The sequence below is a fragment of the Periophthalmus magnuspinnatus genome, chromosome 10 (assembly GCF_009829125.3).
Source record: "Periophthalmus magnuspinnatus isolate fPerMag1 chromosome 10, fPerMag1.2.pri, whole genome shotgun sequence".
NCBI lineage: Eukaryota > Metazoa > Chordata > Actinopteri > Gobiiformes > Gobiidae > Periophthalmus > Periophthalmus magnuspinnatus.
This window is the reverse complement of record NC_047135.1, coordinates 23673894-23695538: the sequence shown is the minus strand read 5'-3', so window position 1 is coordinate 23695538 and position 21645 is coordinate 23673894. Positions and strand designations below refer to the sequence as shown.

At 36.6% G+C, this 21645-nt stretch overlaps 1 protein-coding gene across 1 annotated transcript in view; it reads left to right on the top strand.

The window, feature by feature from the left end:
- Nucleotides 1–10486: 10486 nt before the first annotated feature.
- The window catches only part of neil3 (nei-like DNA glycosylase 3), a 32875-nt gene continuing 21716 nt past the window's right edge, over nt 10487–21645 (top strand). Inside the window, exons 1-4 of the mRNA XM_055224599.1 lie at nt 10487–10720; nt 12936–13042; nt 14275–14415; nt 17543–17756. Coding sequence (XP_055080574.1) covers nt 10616–10720; nt 12936–13042; nt 14275–14415; nt 17543–17756 — 567 coding nt within the window. The 5' untranslated portion in view covers nt 10487–10615. The remainder of the gene's footprint in view (nt 10721–12935; nt 13043–14274; nt 14416–17542; nt 17757–21645) is intronic.

Sequence of the window (21645 nt, the reverse complement as noted above, 5' to 3'; positions counted from 1 at the left end):
GAGTAACATTTTACCTCTGCAACTGTACTTTTACTTAAGTAACAAAACTGAGTACTTCATCCACCATTGGAACTGGATATACTATATGTTTCATTGCTGGGTTTCAGATGACATCACAACATTAATAGACCAATAATATTTAATACAGATGGGGTACAGCTAAAACGGATGAGGTTAAAATACTAATATAGGAAGTTCCTGGGTCTAGACACTAATAGAAATGATCAGGGTGTTGGATATTTCATGGGAAAGTACTACGTAATCTATTGGGGAAAACTGAGTCCTGCCCCATCTGGGAGTATGGCATCACATTCTAGGATCTGAAAACCATCAACTGACGATTTTTGGTAGATATTTTTGCCTTGTCCATTTGCTCAGTTTGGGTTGTGACAGCGGTCATGTGTGTTTTTATGCCAGATGTCCTTCCAGCCAAAGTATTGTGGCTGCATGAAGTGGGTAAGATGATTAACTATAATATACTGTGTGTGCTGTGGTGACGTTTGAACCAAGTGGCGTCTGGTAAGTGGGCAAACACTGTCTCTTTTCTTGCTTGTTTATTGTTTTTTACTTAGCTGCAGTAATTTGAGCATTTTTTTTACTCATTCAGAACAATTTATGATCATAATCTGGTGATGGATCTTCAGGAAGGGGGAAGCATGGATCAAATACAGAAGACAAAGTATACTGTACCTTACCAAAAAAAAAGGTATACCTTACCTTTTTACCATAATACAAGACTGTATTCCCTCATATTGGAAAAGTTACACATTGCACCTTTTAATAATCCTTAGGAGAGGGAAATATCTTGATGTCAATTCACCAAAATCAATGATAATATCCCAAAACGAGGTCATTTAAACTGATTTAGGTCATATTTTTACAGTACAGTTACTTAAAAAAGGAGTGACAGACTTTGCCCCCTCTTTGCTCAAATGCACTGAAAGAAAACAGTCGCTGGATGTGAGTAAAAATATTGTAGAAAGTGGTTGTGGGCAATAAAATTATGTTCAGGCTTTCAAACTTTATTTATACCCTCTGCACATATTTTTTTTACAACACAAACAACATTTTTTATGGTAAATAGTCACATTTTTATATAGCGCTTTTCCACCTTCCAGGCACTCATAGCACTTTACATCAAGGAACTGCTCACCCGTTCGCACACACACATTTATACACCATTGTACGCAGACACTGGGGGTGAAGCGGGTTAAGTGCCTTGCCCAACAACATGACAACAGCATTCGTCTATCGGAGCTGGAATCGCATCGTGTGATTTTCTTCAGCTTTTACAATAGGCATTCGGTAGCAGATGCTTTAAAATGATTTGAGTTTGTTCATCTGCAGCTTGCGTTTTGGTTGTTCTTTGAAGTCCTGTCTTTTTCTGAAGGGATTTTAACGCCTCACTCTCTTTATTTTAACTGATATACTTATTTGTGCAATGGTTCTGCGCAAAATCACTAACAAACGTCAGTTTTACCCACAGCTACAGCAGTGCTCTGGATATCACCCTTTTGTGTTTCCAAACTGTGGAAGTATCACATTCAAATGTTAATATAATACAATGTTAATACAATTAGCATTTGAATGAGCAACCCCTCTTAGGCCATTTTTTTCAATGCTCCGGCACAGCCAAACCTGCTTCAAAGTCCTATTGGATTTTATGCACAGAGCCGATGCGCGATCACATCAGAAAGCTTACCGAGAATTTTAATCAGAGAGACGTGGGTCAAATATAGACCTTTTTAAAATGCTCTGTGGACGGCTGCACTGTTAACTGCAACTGAATCAAAATCACTATTTGAATGGACACAATTGGCAAGTCATAAAGGTTGCAATTTTAAGCACCACAATTTCCTCCACAAACAAAGCATTCTGCCTTATTCTTCACAAAACTGCTAATTGTTCTTAATGTGATTAAAATGTGAACTTTAATAAAACCCTATTATTAAAACAAATCACAAATCTAATCCCAATTCAATAGTTTTCTATAGTTTTTGTTCAGCCCTAGCTCAGACCTATTTGAGAGAGGATTATTTAACAGTACAAAATCAGATTGTGATAAAACAAAACTCAGATTAAAGTCTAATTTGGAGTAACAGAGCTTCAGACAGAACAGTGCCTCCAGTTAGCCTCATCTCCCAGGGAACATTGATGACATCAGCTGCAAAGTATTAATGTAATACGTGTAATACAATCAGGAGTCATTTCTAGTGCTTTATTTTCAGCAGGTGCAACAACATTTGGGTTAAATGCAAGATTAATGGTGATATTACTGGCTTGTAATTGTCCAGCTGGAGTTCAGGTGTGAAGCTAATTCATAATATAGTTATAGACAGCTAGGCACAACTACTTCACAAGGTAATATATATGTATTATTGGGCAACAGTAACTCATTAGAGCATTTGTCCACTGATTCAATGTTTGGCAGTTTGAATCCCGCTCTCGACATAGAGCCATTCACCCACAGGTTGGTGGTGCAATTCCAGCTCCCATAGATGAATGCTGTCATTAAGTCCTCGGGCAAGCTACCCCTAGTGTCTGCGTACACTGGTGTATGAATGTGTGAATGGTTCCTTGATGCAAAGTGCTCTGAGTGCCTTGAAGGTGGAAAAATGCTATATAAAAATGTGACCATATATATAAAGCTACCCTTTTAAGGTCAGATTTGTGCTCTGCATTTGACCGTAGCTTTAGTGTTATCAGGGTAACCTGTCAGGAGTATTGAGTGACCGCAGTGTAGCAACTGGGGATAAAGTATAATTAGTTGGAGAAAGTATCTCCATGGAGACAAGTATGCGATGTCACAAGGCCAAGTTACAGGTCCAACCTGTGGAGAGATGACCCCCCACTCAGAGATTTTTTTCATTTATTATTGTAGCAAGTTGCAACATGTAGTTGAATACATGCCATTTTAATTCCAAATTGTGGAACATTGAAGGCAAAGCAATAAATCTCCATGAAGACAAACATACCCTCTTACAGAAAAGTTACATAGTGAACCTTTACTAATGTTTACTCTAGTCTGTTTATGGTAAATGGTCATATTTTTATAAAGCTCAAAGTGCTTTACATCGAGGAACCACTCATTCACACACACACACACACACACACACATTCACACACCTGTGTATGCAGACACTGGGGGTGAGGCGGGTTAAGCCCAAGAACACAACGGCAGCATTCATCTGTGGGAGCAGGAATCACACCACCAACATGTGGGTCAGTGGATCTGACCACTCTACCAGACATGTTTTGTTTTTTTTATCTCAGGAGGCGGTTTCTGCCAAACTTCGTATCAGAGGACGAACACACCTCACAGCAATTCCACTCAGGGACAGGTGTCCTAATGGCCTGGTGAAATGTGTTCAAATAAAGGAACTGCAGTGTCTTGGATTTCTGTTTCAGTTGTACATCTTGTATCTGATGAGGACCCTGTGATTACCTGTTTTATCCCATGATCAAGTGAGCGCTTCTAGTAAATATTTCTTCATACTGTACATTCCATTTACTTCTAAAATTGTCCAGCATATCTATATATTTTTTCTGTTATTTTGTAGGCGTAAGTAGAACAGCCAAATATTCAAATTGTAGTATCATTACTTCAAAATTCTATTACTCAATTAGTAAGAATAAAAATGATTGTTTGTGGAAACTAAAGTAATGGTAGGAGTAACTGTATCATAATTTGAATGAATTGGAAGGGCAAAACACGAAATAATCTGGTATTTTCAAAGAATAGAACATAAAAATGTAAATCATATCTGAAGGAGAGGTGCAAGAAACACACATGTTCAAATCATTTAATATTGTCTACATTGAGCTTGTGTTACTTGTCAACAGGAAGAAGTACTCAATTGTGTTACTTAAGTAAAAGTGCAAATACCTGACAACAAAAAGGAAAATGGTAAAGTAAGAGTAAGATATGAAGAAATCAACTTAAGTAAGAGCATTAAACTACCCATTTCAAAATGTACTTAAATAGTAAAAAGCAAAAGTATTTCATGCAGATTTTGAGGTCTTATAAGGCTTCAAATGGAGTGAATGTGCCACAAAAAAAAACAACAAAAAACTCAACAGAAACAATTGAATCAATCGTTTTGTTTGTTTTTTTTCTAGCTGTTTTTCTTTGTATATTTTTGTTTGCTCAAAAGATGGACGTGATAAAAAAAATAAACCCCTCAGCCTTTTCAACAGGTCTCAAACAGTCATATACTTTACTTTTCAGTACAGTTCAAAAATGTAATGGCGTAGAAAGTATTCAGCAGTAGAAGTACAGTACTCTTTACTTTTATTTCGTTACATTCCACGACTGCTTGTAGACTTACTCACAGTGGGAAGAGTGAGACTAATAAGTACAGTTTCTTTAAAAAGTTACTCAAGTAGGCTACATGTAACTGAGTACTACCCACTTTTGGATAGATGCTACTTCCTGATGTCAACGTAAATATTAGTTTGAATGATTTATTATTGTTATTGCATTATATTGTTATACAGACATTTGACAGCGATATACACATCAATTCATACGAAAAACAAAGTAGCCTATGTAATAATTCCTAAACACCAATAACTGCTCGTTGATGTATTACTGTACTCTTCCAACTGCTTCCCATTCGTCACCGTAACCAGCAGCGTTATCATTTATATCTAATTAAAAGCCACATTATCAGATTAACCGTGCACGTTCTAGACTCTATATGGGGCTAATGGAGACTCTAGCAGTTATGTCCGCTCCACTCACCCCGCACTCCCTCCTCCCTGCCTCTGCACGAGCACGAGCCCTGCCACCCCGCTCCCGTGCCCATAACGTGCCCCGTGGAGACCTTCTGTCACCACTTCTCCCATATAAGGAGTTTACGGTGACAGGAAGTGACTCACATGAAGAAGGGAACACTGACACCTACTGATAAGAATTGTTATTTTTATTTATGTTAATTTGAGCAGAGGATGTAATCTCAAAAAATTATTACATAAAGACAAAGGTTTTATGCCATACTGTGGAATATTATAGCCAAAGGAGCAACATTTCCATGGAGACTAGCAGGAGCAGGCCCCCGTCCAGGCCAATGAAGAGTAGGTTTGTGGAGATGCAAGCTCTCTCACAGTAAGAACAAACATTCAACTACCACAACCAAAACATTTTAAAAGATATTGTTTTATTTTATTTTATTATTATCTTTTTTTCTGAATATAAAAGTTACATATGGTGGCTTTAAACTATAAATCTGATTTTATGTACAGACAGTTGCTCTAACAATGATTATGACTTGAGTAATAGTTTTCCCAAATACTTTTTTACTCTTACTTGAGTTATTTCCTGGATCAATACTTTGTACTTCTACTTGAGTAATATTATTTTGTAGTAACATTATTGTGTCCACCTCTCAGAACATGTACGTTCATTGTTGAGACTTAAATTAGAGAAGTAGTAGAATAGAATAGTAGACGCAAAACTTTTTCCTACTTAAGTAATTGTAAGAATAAACTGGAGTTAATATTTAGAATTTGAGATTAATGTAATTGGATTAAAAAAGAAAAACTTAATTAATGCACTAAATTAAGAGGAACCAAAACTTTTACTCAATGAAGACTACTGTTACACTGCACATATTACTCTAGTATGATGTTTGAAATACTTAGTACAATATTCAAAAGTTATTAGAGTAAATGCAACTGTAATCTTGCTGGTAATGTTAATGCAATGTATAGACTATATTATTTAGCCCAAGCCCAACTTTTTTCAGTCCATTTCCTGTTTTTGTGGTGAGACCCGAGTTTCGTCAGTACATGTGTTTATGCACTGTTTTGCTGACCCCTGAACGCCTCATGGGCGCCTGTATGTGAGAGGTGCTGTGTTCAAAGTGTGGTTTGATGTGGGAGACTGCAGTTTCAACAGCTTAAGAAAAACGACTGAACCCAGCAATGTTTTTGTTCCTTTTTATCCATTTTTTCCCCCTACATTTTACTTTTAAAGGCCCTGTAAATGAACTAGTTTAGTTTTTCACATTTTTGAAACAGTAAAAATCAGGTACAGTGCCTTTAATTCTCAAGTGAAAAAATACATAGTTTGTGATCCCAAAATAATACATAAAAATGAAATAAATGAATCAAATTTTAAGCATACATTTTCATGCCAAAAAAAAAAAATACTATTACTTACCACATCTACTATACTGAGAGGCTATACAGTATTACTAGCTACACTGTTTACAATACCCCTATAAGATGATATAACAAGTAAACAATTAGTGTTAACATTTATCCCTCTACATTAATTTGATTCATTAAGTTTTTATTCTTATTTAGTGAAATGAATAACATCATCTCAGCCTTAAGTCTCTGAAAAGCACAGTGTAAAGCCAGTCCCAAACCTGTCAGTGAGAGTTTTGAGTGTGAGCACACAGACAGAGGTGTGTTCGTGTTTGGTCTGACGTTCTGACCACACAGGACCAGGGCAGAGGAGGGAGGGCTGTGTGAGGTTGGGGCTGTGGGATGGCACATGATACTGATGTTACTGATACTCAAACACATGATTACAACTGCAAGGAATTGATAAAACATAATTTTCTCTGTACACTATACTTTTTTGCAGAGAAATGTTCCAGTACAGCAACATAAATGTATTGATCTGTATGGAAACAAGTTAAAGGTCAGATCTATGGAGAGGTGCACCCATTCAACAGATATTTTGATTGCTCAAAACCACCTTGAAAAGGCATATGCATTCTTACTGTGACTGGGTTGCCTCTCCACAGTTCACACCTGTAACTAGTGTCTCCTACTCTCTACATGTAGTGAAGTTTTATCCCATATTGTGGAGAATTCAGGTAAAGCAATAACGTTTCTTTAATAGTGTAAGTTGGAGCTTTGGAAGCAAACTAAAAGAATGAAATTCTGCACACATACATCTATCACAGATTGCATGTGTGCTGTTGTTTTATAACTTTCATACTCTGAAGAGTGCGATATAGTCTGTTCATATGTTAGCACAGAGCTGCTGCTGATGTGAACACTTGTGAAGTGCCTGTTGCATAGCAACACATCTCCATCACCCCTGAGCCTCCACACTGTCTGTGTATCTCTGCATACTCATACACAACATAAACAGGATTGTGTCTCCTGTGAGCAGGAGCGTGTCACTGAGGATACCCAGGAACACAGGTGCTGAAGAAAATCAACATTTCCATAGAGACAAGCAACTAAGAGTTGGCCAACTAAGAGTAAGGTTTGTGGAGATGCAAGCTCTCTCACAACAAGAACCAAAATCAAAAAATATATATATCTGTAGCAGGTCCACATTGCCTCAGGTTGTCTCCAAAGAGTGTGGCGGAGTGCAAAGTTAAAAATCTCCACAAACATGCGTCTTTAATTCTTCCCTGTGCTCCTGTACAAATCTGAAACCTGGGCCTTCAGAATATTATCTGTATCCTCTGGTTCCACCATGTCCCCCATGATGATGTCTATGCACAAACAGGCCATAAAGGATAGGCTGCAGCTCTTCAACCATGCAGCCAGAATGGACAAATCAGTCCCAGCTAAACAAACTCTTTTGGTGTGCATGTGTCAGGCCTGGCACTGTCCACGTGGTCGACACCAGCTAACCTGCACATCTATTCTATGAAACTTACAAGCATCCACACAGGCTCAGATACATCATGCTGCCATACACTGTAGTAGGTTTACTCTGTATCCCAGATGACTGACATGCTCCTGCCTGGACAGAGCAGAGAGTGTTGGGACTTGCTGCTGCTGCTCGATGTTCACACTCTCACCTTTAAAGACATGCCCCCCTACCTCTCTCTCTCACTCACACACACACATCCACCTCTCCAGTCTGTGCCACACCTGCTCCTCCGCACTCTGCTTAACCTCGTCCTCACCCTCACATCACTCACCTGTGTGCTTATGTAACTGTATCTGACAGACAGGCTGCGTGTCCTGCTCTGCTCTTGTGACGGGGGGTGAAGGGCAGTGGAGGAAGAAGAGAAATGACAATTAACCCATGTTTGATAGACTTTAAGTTGAATTCCTACTTTACCCTTTCATCAGTACATGCAGTGTTATTACTGCGTCTAGATGCAGTTCAGATACTGGATCAAAATAATACTCAAGTAAAAGTATCACATGAAAAAAAGTACTTGATTAAGAATGTATTTAAAGAGTAAAAAGAAGTATTTGTATTAATTTTGATAAAGATTTGTTCAACAGAAACAATTGAATCTATCTTTTTTTTTTCTAGGTGATTTTAGTTGTATATTTTCATTTGCTCAAACTACAGATGTGTTAAAAAATAAACCTCTTTCAGCAGGACTTAAACAAAAATACTTTTACTTTTCAGTCCTGTTCAAAATTGTAGTGGAGTAGAAAGTATGATATCTGCTTTCAAATGCAGTGAAATAAACCTGAAAAATGTCCACATTAAAATTTACTTACAGTCACCAAAATTTTGTGCTAGACAGTACAGTATAGTATTTTACTACTTTTACTTTGTTACATTCCAACATCTTGGTTAGTGGAGGAACCATTTAGTTGCTTTTTGTTTTGTTTGGTTATTTTTTGTTTTTACTTTTATATACTGGTTGAACAAGGGCAGCAAATATGACATTTCAAGGAAATTCCCTAACTGTATACCACAACCACAATGTAAACCAGACCCCAAACTTGTCTAAATTGCATAAGAGCTATGATTAGAAAATACAAATAAATGATAACGCCTTAATTTTGTTGAATCAATGTTTAGTCAGCCAGAAAAATGCCGTCCTTGTGTGAAAACTATCTCTGCCTTTGAGATGGAAATTTCTGTTGAGAACATAGGCCTAAAGGTATTCCCTTTTGGAACTCACCTCTATTTCTTGTATTTTTGTTATTTTTTCCTCAACTTTTTTCCACGAACTACTTGATTGATGTAAAACTATGAGAAATATGTACCACAGGCACTCTCCCCACCAAACCAAATGATAATTAGAAAAGCATGAAAACCTGCATATGCACTTTTACGTTGTTTTCTAATCTGTCATAATGTTATTTCCTTTCCTTGTGTTTTGTTTCATTCACACATGTTTAACACATAAGTCCTGCATATTTAGGCCGAGTTCTTCTTCCAAAACTGAAAACACTCTGTTCCACCTTGTGATATCCGATCAATCTCTACTAAATAAAAGGTAAAATGTTAGCTGTTAACTTGAAAATTACCACTATATGACATCACAAGGTGGAACAGAGCACTTTGAACTTTGGAGATGTATATAGACTAAAAATGCAGCATTATTCAAATATGAGTGAATGAAACAAAACACAACTGTGGGTGTGTTTTTGATGAGGTAACATTATAACATGGCTTAAAGCTCACAAGAGTCATTTTTGTGTAATACAGTATAGGACCTTTAAATTACAATTTAAAGACAATGCATTGACTTTCACAGGACTACATTTTTGGTCCATAATTGCTGCCCTCTCCTTGAGCCACTGTTTAATACACGTTTTGCTGAGTGGCTGGCTGTGCAGAGGAGAAGGACACTGCTGCTAGAGAACATCTATTTTTATCTTTACCCACCAAAGTGCCTGCTAACAAGTTGTTGCAATTTCGCAAGGAAGCCATGCAGAAAATCTTACAACCTTATTACAAATGATTATTCCTCATGTGTACCCCAGGCCTCTGCCAGATGGGACAGAGTATATGAGGAGGGATACAGGACAGAAGGATACAGCTGTGACACAACAAGGACATTCTAATACCTGATCAGAACTTGTAATGTAATGTCATCCAGCCTAATTTAACATTTTAATTGCAATTCAACTATCACGTCTTATTAGAGCATTGACATTCAGTGTTTCATATCTGAGAGGATCTGTTTTTACTTTATCTTGCCCAAGGAGGAATATTATATTGTATTGGGTTGTGTGTTACGTTTTATAGTTATTATTATAGAGCTTCTGAGACTTGCTGTCTTAGCTGTGATACGTTGCTTCCCTCTAGCGGATAACTGGTGATACTACAGAGGTTTGTTTAGAAACAATCTCACATTTATGGAGATTCAAGACATATAGACTGAATTTCTCAAGACAAAATCATATTAATTGATTTATCTTTAATGTAATTTACTCTACAATGTTCCTAATAGGCAATACAAGCAGTTTTATCGGTATTTGTATGCGTAGATTGATTAACTATCAAATAATTTCACTGTGAAATAAAATAAATCGCTTATTAACTGTTTTGTTTTGTTTTTTTAAACTAGTGGAAAATTACAATACTAGCTAAGCATTAGACAGATTAATGTAATCACTTTTTCGCAGTAGTGGGGACAACTTATCTAAAAAACATAATATTAAACTTAAAAATATTATAAGGTATGGCAATAAATTATATAAATAAAACACGTTTTTTCTGTTGGAAAAAATAAATCACTGTAACTAAATGTATTGTCACATGGTTTTATTTCGAACCTCTACTTCCGTACACACGTCTGACTGCGCATGCGTTGACTCAAACGTTGTGGCGCGGCGCAGAGCTGTCATACTTTCATAACACACCGCCACATGCGTCGGTTTTGCTGTTATCAAACTGTGATTTTACGGTGATCCGGTGAATAAAACCGGGACTAAACTAAACATGGTGGAGGGTCCGGGCTGTACTTTGAACGGAGAGAAGATTCGCGCCAGAATACGGAAAGGACAGACGATAAAAGAGATCAAAGGAAGCCTGGCTAATTCAACAGTGAGTAGCGTTAAAAGTGCAACCGCCTGTTTAGCACGGGTGATCATGGAAAATACTATCCCCGTTCGTACCACAAATTAGATTCTTGTCTGCATTGCTTCTTGCGTACACTGCATAAAAAGTGCAAATACCGTAGATATAGTTGGATCAGTCCTACTAGAATTGTACTCATAGCTCTCCCAATCTTGGATCTATTCTGCTATGATGATTAAATAAAAAATAGGCCAAATTGTTGATGTGATCCCCGTCCAGACCTGGAATAAATTTCAACGAACTACATTCCTTAAAGCCAGAGGTTTATAACAAATTGTACATAGAACCATTACAGCTATAGTAATAACCAGTGGAACATAAGGCAGTAAAAGTAGTAAAGTCCTGTACTTAAGTTCAAATTTTAGTTACCGTAAATTTCAAACTATCGAGTGCAACTGAATATAACTCACACCAGCTAAATTTTCAAAGAAAATACATTTTGTACATATATAAGTTGCGGGTTTTCATGTTGTAACATGAGATATTTACAAGTTTTTTTGTTTCAGTTGCAAAGACATGCTTTTTTTAAAAACTGTGCCTGAAAATCGCCAGTGCGGCACTAACACACCATCAACACAGGATAAACATGACCTGCATGTTTAGAAAATAAAACGGCACCAACATGACAGTAACACGGAATGAACTACCTGCATGTTTAGAAAATAAAATTGCACCAACACGGGCTATTTCCTCTGAAAGCATTTGTCGTCTTTTTACATTGACTAAGATCTTCTCTCCAACAGTGCACCATCGATTTATTGATGCCAAGCTTACGTGCAGTGGCTCTATTTCCTTCTTTAATGGCCAGATCCATTGCCTTTAACTTAAAAGCTCCATCATATGCATTTCTTTGTGTGTTTTCCATGATAAGAGTGTGTGCATCATGCGCAAAATTACAGTTCAAAATCAAAACTTGTGTATACTTCAGCACATAATCTTTCCCCACATTTGTCTCACTTTTGCATTTACTGGTAGAGAGTGCCCCCGGCGCCTGTTAGCCAGAAAAATCTATAAATTAGCCACACTGTTGTATAAGCCGCAGGGTTTAAAGCATGAGGGAAAAGTAGCGGCTTATAGTCCGAAATTTACAGTATCTGTACTTTACTCAAGTAAATTATACAATGGGCACTTTTTACTTTTGCTTCACTACATTTGAGAGCAGGCATCTGTACTTTCTACTCCACTACATTTTTTTAAGGGTACTGAAAAGTGAAATTATTTTTGTTATTGTCTGAAACCTGCTGAAAAGGCTGAGGGTTCATAATTTGAACAAACCAAAATATACAAATAAAAACAGCTAGAAAAAAAACACACAAAAAAAAACAATAAATTCAATGGTTTCTGTTGAACAAAATTCAGCACAAAACTTTATCCAAATCCCTACATTTGAAACTTTTACCTGTCATTCTAGTACTGCTTTTCAACTCAGCAGCACTTCACCTATTTCTTTTGTCCAATTCCAATGTTAATGTACATGAAAAAAAAGAAATTTTTTCTTGTGTGTGCACAACCTTGTGGCAGTTTTGTGGTACAAGATCTTGTCCCATTGCTCCTAGTTGCAGTATTGATTATCAGATTTCGATACCCTAACTACAAGACTAGTGAGCAAATAAGTTCATGTTAAGCCCTCTGTTCAATATGTATAGGCCCACCTTTTTATATATGAATAATGAATGATATTACACAAGAAAGAGCAAACCTCCTGTCATAAAGGCAAGGCAAGTTTATTTGTATAGCACAATTCGTACACAAGGTAATTCAAAGTGCTTTACAGAATAAGAAAGACATTAAAATCACACAAATCAAAACATAAATAATCACCCAATCTGCAACTCTCTCACCCACTCGTTTGCACCCTTTAAAAACTCTCTCTCGCACTCTTTAAACACTGTCTTGCTTGCTCAGTTTAAGAACTTTCCCATTACCGGTAATTTACAAAAAACTTTCCTGTCACTTCTCAAATACTTTCCTGTCACTTTACTATGTCTAATAAAAGTCCATCAGTCCATGTTTCTTTTGCCATCATAAAATTACCATTAAAAAAGGAGAAGAGTGCAGAATAAAAACCTTTCAGTCGTATGCACAGCTAAACAGAACATAAATACATATATGATGAATCAACTCGCTAACTGTAAGCATATAATACACAATATGCCTGTATTCATACTTGATCTGTCTTCAGACCAAACCAGGGGGAAGTCCATTCCACAGTCTCCATGGAGTCCAGTACAGTGGAGTAGAAACTCTGGGGAAAGAGCTCTTCATGTACTTTGGCCTAAAGGCTTTACGGTATGGAGTCATTATGTTATTACACATAATTTCATGTTCTATGTTTTATACTTGTATAATTGTAACCTGTCTCAATGTACTCCACTTTAAATGAGTGTAATTTGGTCAGAACAAAAAAAGCCTACATATTTTGCAATTATTAAAGGTGCATGTGACTTTTCTGAAGGAGGGTTGCCACCTACTTGTCTACGCGGATATGTTCTTACTTTTCCTGGAATGTTCCACAGTATGGTATTAAAGTAATCTATCTCCATGGAGACAAGCAAGTGACACTATCAGGCCAAGTTGCAGGTCAGATGTCAAGGCAAGTTTATTTATATAGCACAATTTCATCCACAAAGTTATTCGAAGTGCTTTACAGAATAAGAAAGACAATAAATCACAATACCAACAATTAATTGAAAAATAAAATGATCGTTTTACAATTAATATTAAAAGAGAAGAGTGCAGAATAAAAACCTTTCAGATCTGTGGAGACATGACCTGGCTCATTGGAAGAATGCATCATTTCAAACAATAAAAACAACAGTAGGCCTTATTGAACAAATGCAGGAATAGAAATAAGTCTAATGCCATACTTTGGAACATTCCAGGCAACTCACTATCCTCTCTATGCAGATAAGCAGGTGGGAGGACCTTCCATCAGAAATGTAACACAGTGTATCTTTAAGTAGACACTGATATCCAGGATCAGGCGATGTACAAAATTGAATCTGCTTTGTGTAATCTCCTTATTTTATACATTGCAGGGTTGTATGTTTTTAATAGATTTATTTAGCAAATTAAAAAATATATACCGAATGGTCTCATGTAAAAACATTTTTATTTTGATGTATTGACTAGGGTTGGCAGAAGAATCCAAATTAGATATTAATCAATACTAATACTAGTATCAAAACTAGATACTCCTTTGTGCAAGTATCAATACTAAAAAATCACATTCACAGGACAGAAATGAACCTTTCCTCAATAGCTTTGGAATGACAATGAGCTGTATCAGAACAGAATAAGACACATAGACCAGTATACACCCATGGACCACTATGGAACCTGCCTGGACGACTGAGGGATTACACTTACAGATATAAGGCCACATGAAAATATAAAAGAAAGTACTATTATTTAATGTTGAAAATCACACAAAGCTGGTATTTTTACATGACCATATCAATCGATCATATTTTAGCTCGTAAATATGTTTGTAAATGCAATATCATTCTTTTTTTTTTAAGAGTTCATTTTGGCATGAACGGCTCTCTGCGCATCAACCCTACAGTTCTGAAGGAGAGGAGTGGTCAGAGCCAGAAACCAGCTTTGGAGATCCACCTGACTAATGACACCGTGTGCTTTTTCGACACCACTGTGGAAATCAGGTAAACCAGGACAACCTTCTCGCCCTCACCTGGAGCTGACACATGAGGGGGGACATGACAGTTCACCTTGGGCTATGTGTCTCTTTCAGTGTCCTACATTTGTCAGTGTGTGTAGTATTTTCACTGCAGTCAGTCTGTTGATTATTGAATATTGACTGTGAGGTCTGTTAAAGGTGTACTGCGTATGCTACTTGTAGGTTATTGCTTTGTCAGGAATGTGGCTTTATTGAACTTATCTACGGAGACAAGCAGATGGCGCCACCAGGCCAAGTTACAGTTCAGATCTGTGGAGAGATGACACTGCTCACTGTAAGAATGAAAGGGTTTTTTTGTGGAATAAAAACAATTAAATGACAAAAAAATGAAAAGCTTGTATATATTGAATGATAAGTCTAGTATTGTAATGATTGTGACAGGCCTCGTCTGCCCCCTAACCCTACATCACCCTCTACACATTGCCAAATTGTTACCGGTCCTGTCTCTTCCTAACAGCATTTCTTTGTAGTAAGCAGTGGATTTTGATCTGCAGTGTTTTCACTTGTAAGAAATGGCAAGGCATCATTTTTAAACTAGGGCTAGGCAATTCAACGAAAGATCCAGAGATTGTGAATCTGTCATATCTAATTGGCAACGATGTGGTTGGAGTTTTTGAATTGAGAGGTCTACAGTCAATCCTCTGTCAGTAAAAGCATGTGGATTGGAGTTCAGACTTTGGAGGAAGAAATGTGTTGATTTTTGTGTTAAATGGCACAGATTCATGAAATCAATACAAACAGCCATTTTAATTTAGATTTAAATAAAAAATTAAACATGATAATTTTTTCCCATATTGCCCAGCTGTACATTAAACCCTACGTGTGGTCATCCGGACTCTTACGAAACACAGCAAGTACAGGGCCATAGCTGAATACAGGAAAATGCAGGATTACTCAAACAGGAATCACTGAAAATACTACCGTGAGTAAGCCTATAAAGGGGGAGAACTATTGTCACATGAGACTGGAAACTCCAGAAAGTCGATATTATATAAAATGTCTCTTTTAAGGCGATCAGACAAGTGTTTTCTCTGCCACACTTCTCCTGTGCTCCTCCATCTTGTCGGTGACTTCAGCTACATAATATAAAGGAAACAAATGGTAGATACAGGCCCCATGTTGACCTTAGTGCTAGCTCACAGAAGCGGCAGTCATATATTTTCAGTCTAGACTAGATGGGTTTCATGTGTTCAAATATATCAGTACTGTTTGGTAGGGGATCCAAAACTGCCCGTTTCAGAATTGGATTTAATCATGTTATAGAATTTGATGAAAATCTCAGATGGAAAGCACAATGTAACTTTTGTGGTGAAGGGTCCGTTACCTGCTTGTCTCCATGGCATTATACTTATCTATCTTTATGGAGAGCAAGCAGTCCCAGCCACTACACCAAGTTACCAGTTAGATCTGTGTAGCAGCAAGCCTGTTCAACGTAAGAATGCATGTTTTTCAAGCTATTTTTAGGAATTGAACAAATACATACATACAAGAAGATGAGTTAAAATACCATAATGTTTTTGAACTGACAAAACTTTGTGACAGTTTTTAGATTGACTGGATCTCCATTAACAACCTATATATTTTTCAAGCTTTAAATCATATTCCGTCCATTACCACAGATGGTACTCATGTAATTACCTGGCAACTGTCCTGGATGTCACGCCCTGAGCAGCTGGGCCATTAAAAGAGTTGATAGAGCTGCTAGAAAATGAATTGATTTTCCAAACAACTTATCAACGTCTGCATATGAGAATTGCAATGTGAAATATTAATATTGTTTATGAATTTATCACCAACAAATTGCATTATCCCAATAACGGCTCTTCTTAGGTTTGAGTATGTAATCTGTCTCACTGTACCGCCTGCATCTTTAAATATTGTAACTTTTTCCGGATGTACCAAACTTATTACAGTGATTTCCGATTGTAAAATATTCTGAAAAGAGATGATCCACACCTGCTTGTCTCCATGTAGATGTTATTACTTGGCCTGGCATGTTCCACTGCATTAAACTAATACTTGGTTATCTATCTTACATTTATTCCATTACAGGTGTTTTAAATTGCTAAGAAAAAAAAATCTTATTGTGAATAGACTTACCTCTCTAACTTGGCCTGGTGGCGTCATTTCCTTGTTAAATGCCATAATGTGATATAACAATGGAGGCAGGCAAATGACCCTCTACTCCAGGGGTCGGGAACCTTTTTAGCTGAGAGAGCCAAAAAAAGTCACATATTTTAAAATGTATTTCTGTGAGAGCCATACAATATTTTTTTACTCTGAATACAACTAAATGTGTGAATTTTTAAGCAAGACCAACAATTTTAGAGTATAAGAAGTCTCGGAATGTATTGTTAATATTTTTTTTAATAACATCTGTGGGAGCCAAGTTTTGGTTTACGTTTGGTAATGCATGCAAATTCAGTGTTAATATGTTAATGTTAAATTATGTTTTATGTTAATATTTGATTTATATGTATAAGCTACACTTGTTTTATTGCATTAATGTTGATTTTGGAAAATATCTTAGGATTGTCATTATTTAAGTTTTACGTAAATATGTTAGACACTTTAAGAGCGATAACGCGCACGAGGGAAAACAGCGCTGTGAGAACGTGTTAGTTGAGGCAGCGCATAAAGACGGAGCCAAATGGTTTTCTTACCGTAGTATTGTTTATTTTTGAGAATTACTTGATTTGATTACTTCTGTATTTATGTATAATTTATTCATTACTTATTGTGTTAACAAATGTCAGCTAAGATTTATCTGAGAGCCAGATGCAGTCATCAAAAGAGCCATGTCCGGCTCGCGACCCATAGGTTCCCGACCCCTGCTCTACCATAATGTGCCTTTAAAGGAACTGTATTTAGCCTGCACTCTTACATTTAAAAAAATAAAATAAAGTTGCATCCACAACTGAGCCTTGATTGCCAGTGCCTTAACCTGATAAACCTGATAAAGTTTATGAAATTTACAATCAAACCTATGTACTGTTCCTTCTAAGATAATGCACCAATGTATTACATTTTTGATTCAATGGCACTTAACCTAAGCCTTAAATATAACCCTGCTTCTTGACACTATGCTGTAGGTGGACAGAGGACTGTGAGCAGAGGGTGCGTTCCTCCTCCCACCTGGATGTGTGCTCTCCCACGTTCAGCATGCCCCGCTCAGAGGAGGCAGTGAGGGCCCAGGGCGGTCGGATGCTCTGTGACGTGCTCCTGGATCAGAGTGTCATGCCAGGAGTGGGCAACATCATCAAGAACGAAGCTCTGTTTGACTCTGGCCTCCATCCAGCTGTCAAGGTAGGCTGTTAGATGATGGCAGAAATCATTCTCACAAACCCAACATCTTTGGTTTTGGCTTGACGAAAACTTAACCTTTAAAAAAAAATATCTTCGAATTATGTAACAGTCTAAAATCTAAATTATAATTTTATTACAGAAACAAATATTGTATCCCATTAAATTACACAAAAAAGAAATTGCTTTTTTTCCGTATTTGATTATCAGGATGTGGTGTACATGTAGACTTTAGCCTCTGCTTTGAAACCGTTGGATCCATGCTTTCATTTCGTTTCATATCAGGTGATGGATTTGAAACTCATCGCTGTATTCTCCATGGAAAAATGGGTTGGCCATCACTGTCTATTAGAAGAGAGCAGCACTGTATGAAATGTATCTATAAGGGACTATTTCAAAAACTGCCAGAATACCTCACCTGCTTGTTAATCATTGATACCGGAACATTTAATACCAGATCACATGACTGCATAAGACTAAGGACTAGCTGCACACAAAACTGAGACGAGAAAGAGGCTTTTACCAGTTTTGCGTCACAAAAATGGAACACACAGAAAAATTGGATACTTTGGTGGTACAATTGCAATTTAATAATCTGGTAACAAACTTTAATACACACCTGCACCTGTTTTTAATGTTTTATATGGACTTCTGTTTGTATTGTATTTTAAACAGGCACTCATGAAAAAGAGAGCCCATGTGCTCTCATTGGGCTGCCCTGTATAAAAAAGATTTAAAAAAGAAAGAAAGATTGTTTGGCTCTTAATTGAAATCACGATTATCTCAAATAATGGGTCCGTTTCTTGTGACCACCCAAGTAGTTCTGGTTCTCTCAAAAAGTGTGGAGCCGCACTTCCCACTCTATTCATTCTCTATGAGGATTTAGTTGAGCTGCGTTAATGCCACAGACAGCACGTTAAGACCTTTATGACAATGTAAGTACTTAACTCAAGGAAGCTTTTGTGTTCATAAAAGTAAGGATTTCTGTCTCAAAGCTAATGCTAACCTAATCTAAATCTCAAACTAAACCACAAAACAACGTTATGAAAATACATCTAATGACATGTTGATTGTTTTCTGTGAAGACCATTCAGATTATAGCCATATTTTAATTTCAGCATTAGCGTCAGCTTCCTCCGGGGAAGTATTTACATTGCAGTAAAGGTCTTAACATGCTGTCTGTGATCTGTCAGCAACTTTAAAGGAACCATTACGTCTATGGTGTCAAAATAAACCTATAGAGAAAATATTGACCAAATAAATTTATTAGTGGTTTTGTGACACTTAAAAGCATATAGATTAGACAAGTGGTTTTGCTCAAAGTTTTGTGAGCCATTATTAAAATCATTAATACAAATAAAAAATAAATTAATTAATTTAAAAAAAAAAAAAAAATATATATATATATATATATATATATATATATATATATATATATATATATATATATATTTTTTTTTAATTATTATCTTTTTTATATAAAATTGAATGGAGTTATAGTTGAATTAACAATTTAACATTTGAACATTTGAATTTCACAGCCCTACATGAAGGTAAGCATAGATAGTGTTTAGTGATGTCAAGATTAATTGTTATTCATGTCACAATATAATCATGAAATTATGACAATTTTAGAAGAGAAAAACTAATTTCAATTCTGTCTAACTATATCTGTTAGATATTTTGAAAGAAAATGAAGTTAAAATCTCTTTTCGCAGACAACAGGAGCTCATTGTTCAAATCCTGCTCCCTGATGAATACTGTTGTTGTATCCTTGGGCAAGGAGCTTAACCCACCTCGCCCCCACTTTCTGCGTACATGGTGTATGAATGTGTGTGTGATTGGATGACTGGTTTCTTGAAGTAAAGCTCGTTGACTTCTTTGAAGGGAGAAAAGCTGTATACAATTGTGACCATTTATAATTTGGCCTCCCAAGTAGCAACAGATTTAAACCAGGACTAGAACAGACTATTCCAGGTCTAAAAAGGCTAAACCAGGATGAGATCAGATAAGGGGGAAGGAGTTTTTAATAAGAACTAATTTGTAAGATGACAAAATGTAAAACATTTTAAGATAACACTAGAACTTGCAGTGAAGTTTTAGAAGGGCTTATATAGAGCAACAAACTAGATGAATCGTAACAAGTCAACTACTAAAAACTAAATTTATATTGTGAATTTAAAATATTCAAACTTTTGACAGTGTTCAGTGGAGGAACACAAAGCGAATATATTGTAAGGCCTCTCTTAGATGCTACAAAGCAGAGTTCTGGGCTTTGCTTGTATTATTAAGTGGTGCATTACAATGAGGAGGTGAGGTGGGGTAAGAACAGCTACATTTGCAGACATTGTGTTGTTTTGGTCTACTAAAATTTAAATGTTTTTCTTTCATTTCAATAAATATGCAAGCCACAGAAATGCATGAGTTAACAGCGTGTTTCCTTTAATTAATATTGCATCAAAACAGCACAACCCAAAATGTGCAATGAAAATTTAAATAGTCAAAGTGATATTTCTAGTATTTATCAAACTCTACAATAAGGCAAGTAGAATAGAGGGGGACAAAGGCTGCTGTTCAGATAATAAATGTATGTCATTATTTCTGACTGTGAAAAATGCAGCAGTTGATGATGTCTTGACTAACATTTTCCAAACTCCTCATAATTTAATCCCTGTGATTATCTTATTTATGTATTTATTTATTATACATTTTAAAGTTCAAATTATGTTGTTTTTTTTTCACTGAATTGTTGATTTGATAAAACTGATCTTGTAATTGCATTATACTTTTTTTTTTTTTTTTTTTTAAATACAGAGGGATATCAGTCTGGTCCCCACTCTCTGTCACATCCCAAGCCAGAACCAAACATTATTAAGTAATCGGAGGTGTTCGTTTCAGTGACTCATGTGAAGCGAAGGAGCTCATTCATCGATCATTTTGAACAAAATTTAATTTCACTAATTCAGAGTTTAGTGCTTCGCTCACTGATTCTGCAGAAATCTGTCTTGTTTTTCAGCCCCTTGTGATACTTTCTTCCTTTATTTTTATCTTGTAAGCAACTTGTTTTGATATAGATGAAACATGCTCATCCCTGATTGGCTAATCCACCTGTCAATCACGCTCATCTGACCTTTGGGACACGCAGCATTGACCAGACTTGCCAGTGTATTCTCAATCCCAGGCAAATGTATACATGTAATTATGTATGTTGTATTGCAGCGTCTCCTCCACTCTATCAAAATATTGAGATATGCTAAATTAGGATATAGCTCTATAATAAGATGTTTAAGACATTTACATTTTCAGTTTTTTAGTTTTTTATCACAAATGACCTGAAAATTGTTATCAGGTAAATGAAAAAAATCAAAAAAATCAATATTACCCTGCCTTACCTCCAGCATCTCCACTGTTTAGTCTGTACACACCAGAGTTCTGACTTTTTATTTCAATATTTTACTCCCGAATAGCTTTTATTTACTTATTAAACAAACAGTAGTGCGCCCTGACTCGCAACCCTGTCAGTTTGAATACATGTTTTATTCATCGGTCACCTCTGAGGATGTGCAAATCTCCCCTGGTTTAGTCCAGCTCACACACCCGCGCACAAACATCCATCAGGACTGTACATGAGGGAGCAGTGAGTCTGGCCTGCCTCTCCATTACGGCGCCCTTAAGTGTCCGAAAGAGCTGCCGGGGCTGTGAAGACATGTTTATCCTGACTTTGAGAGCAGAGAGGGGACCTTGCTCCTGTTATAGACTGGATAACAAAGATCATTTCTACAAAAGCAAATGTCCACCCATGTCATTGACTCAGGTGTAACATTCAAAGATACTAGTACAGTACTACTAAACTACTAAATGTGACTTTTTTACTTTTGATACCTGTGCATGT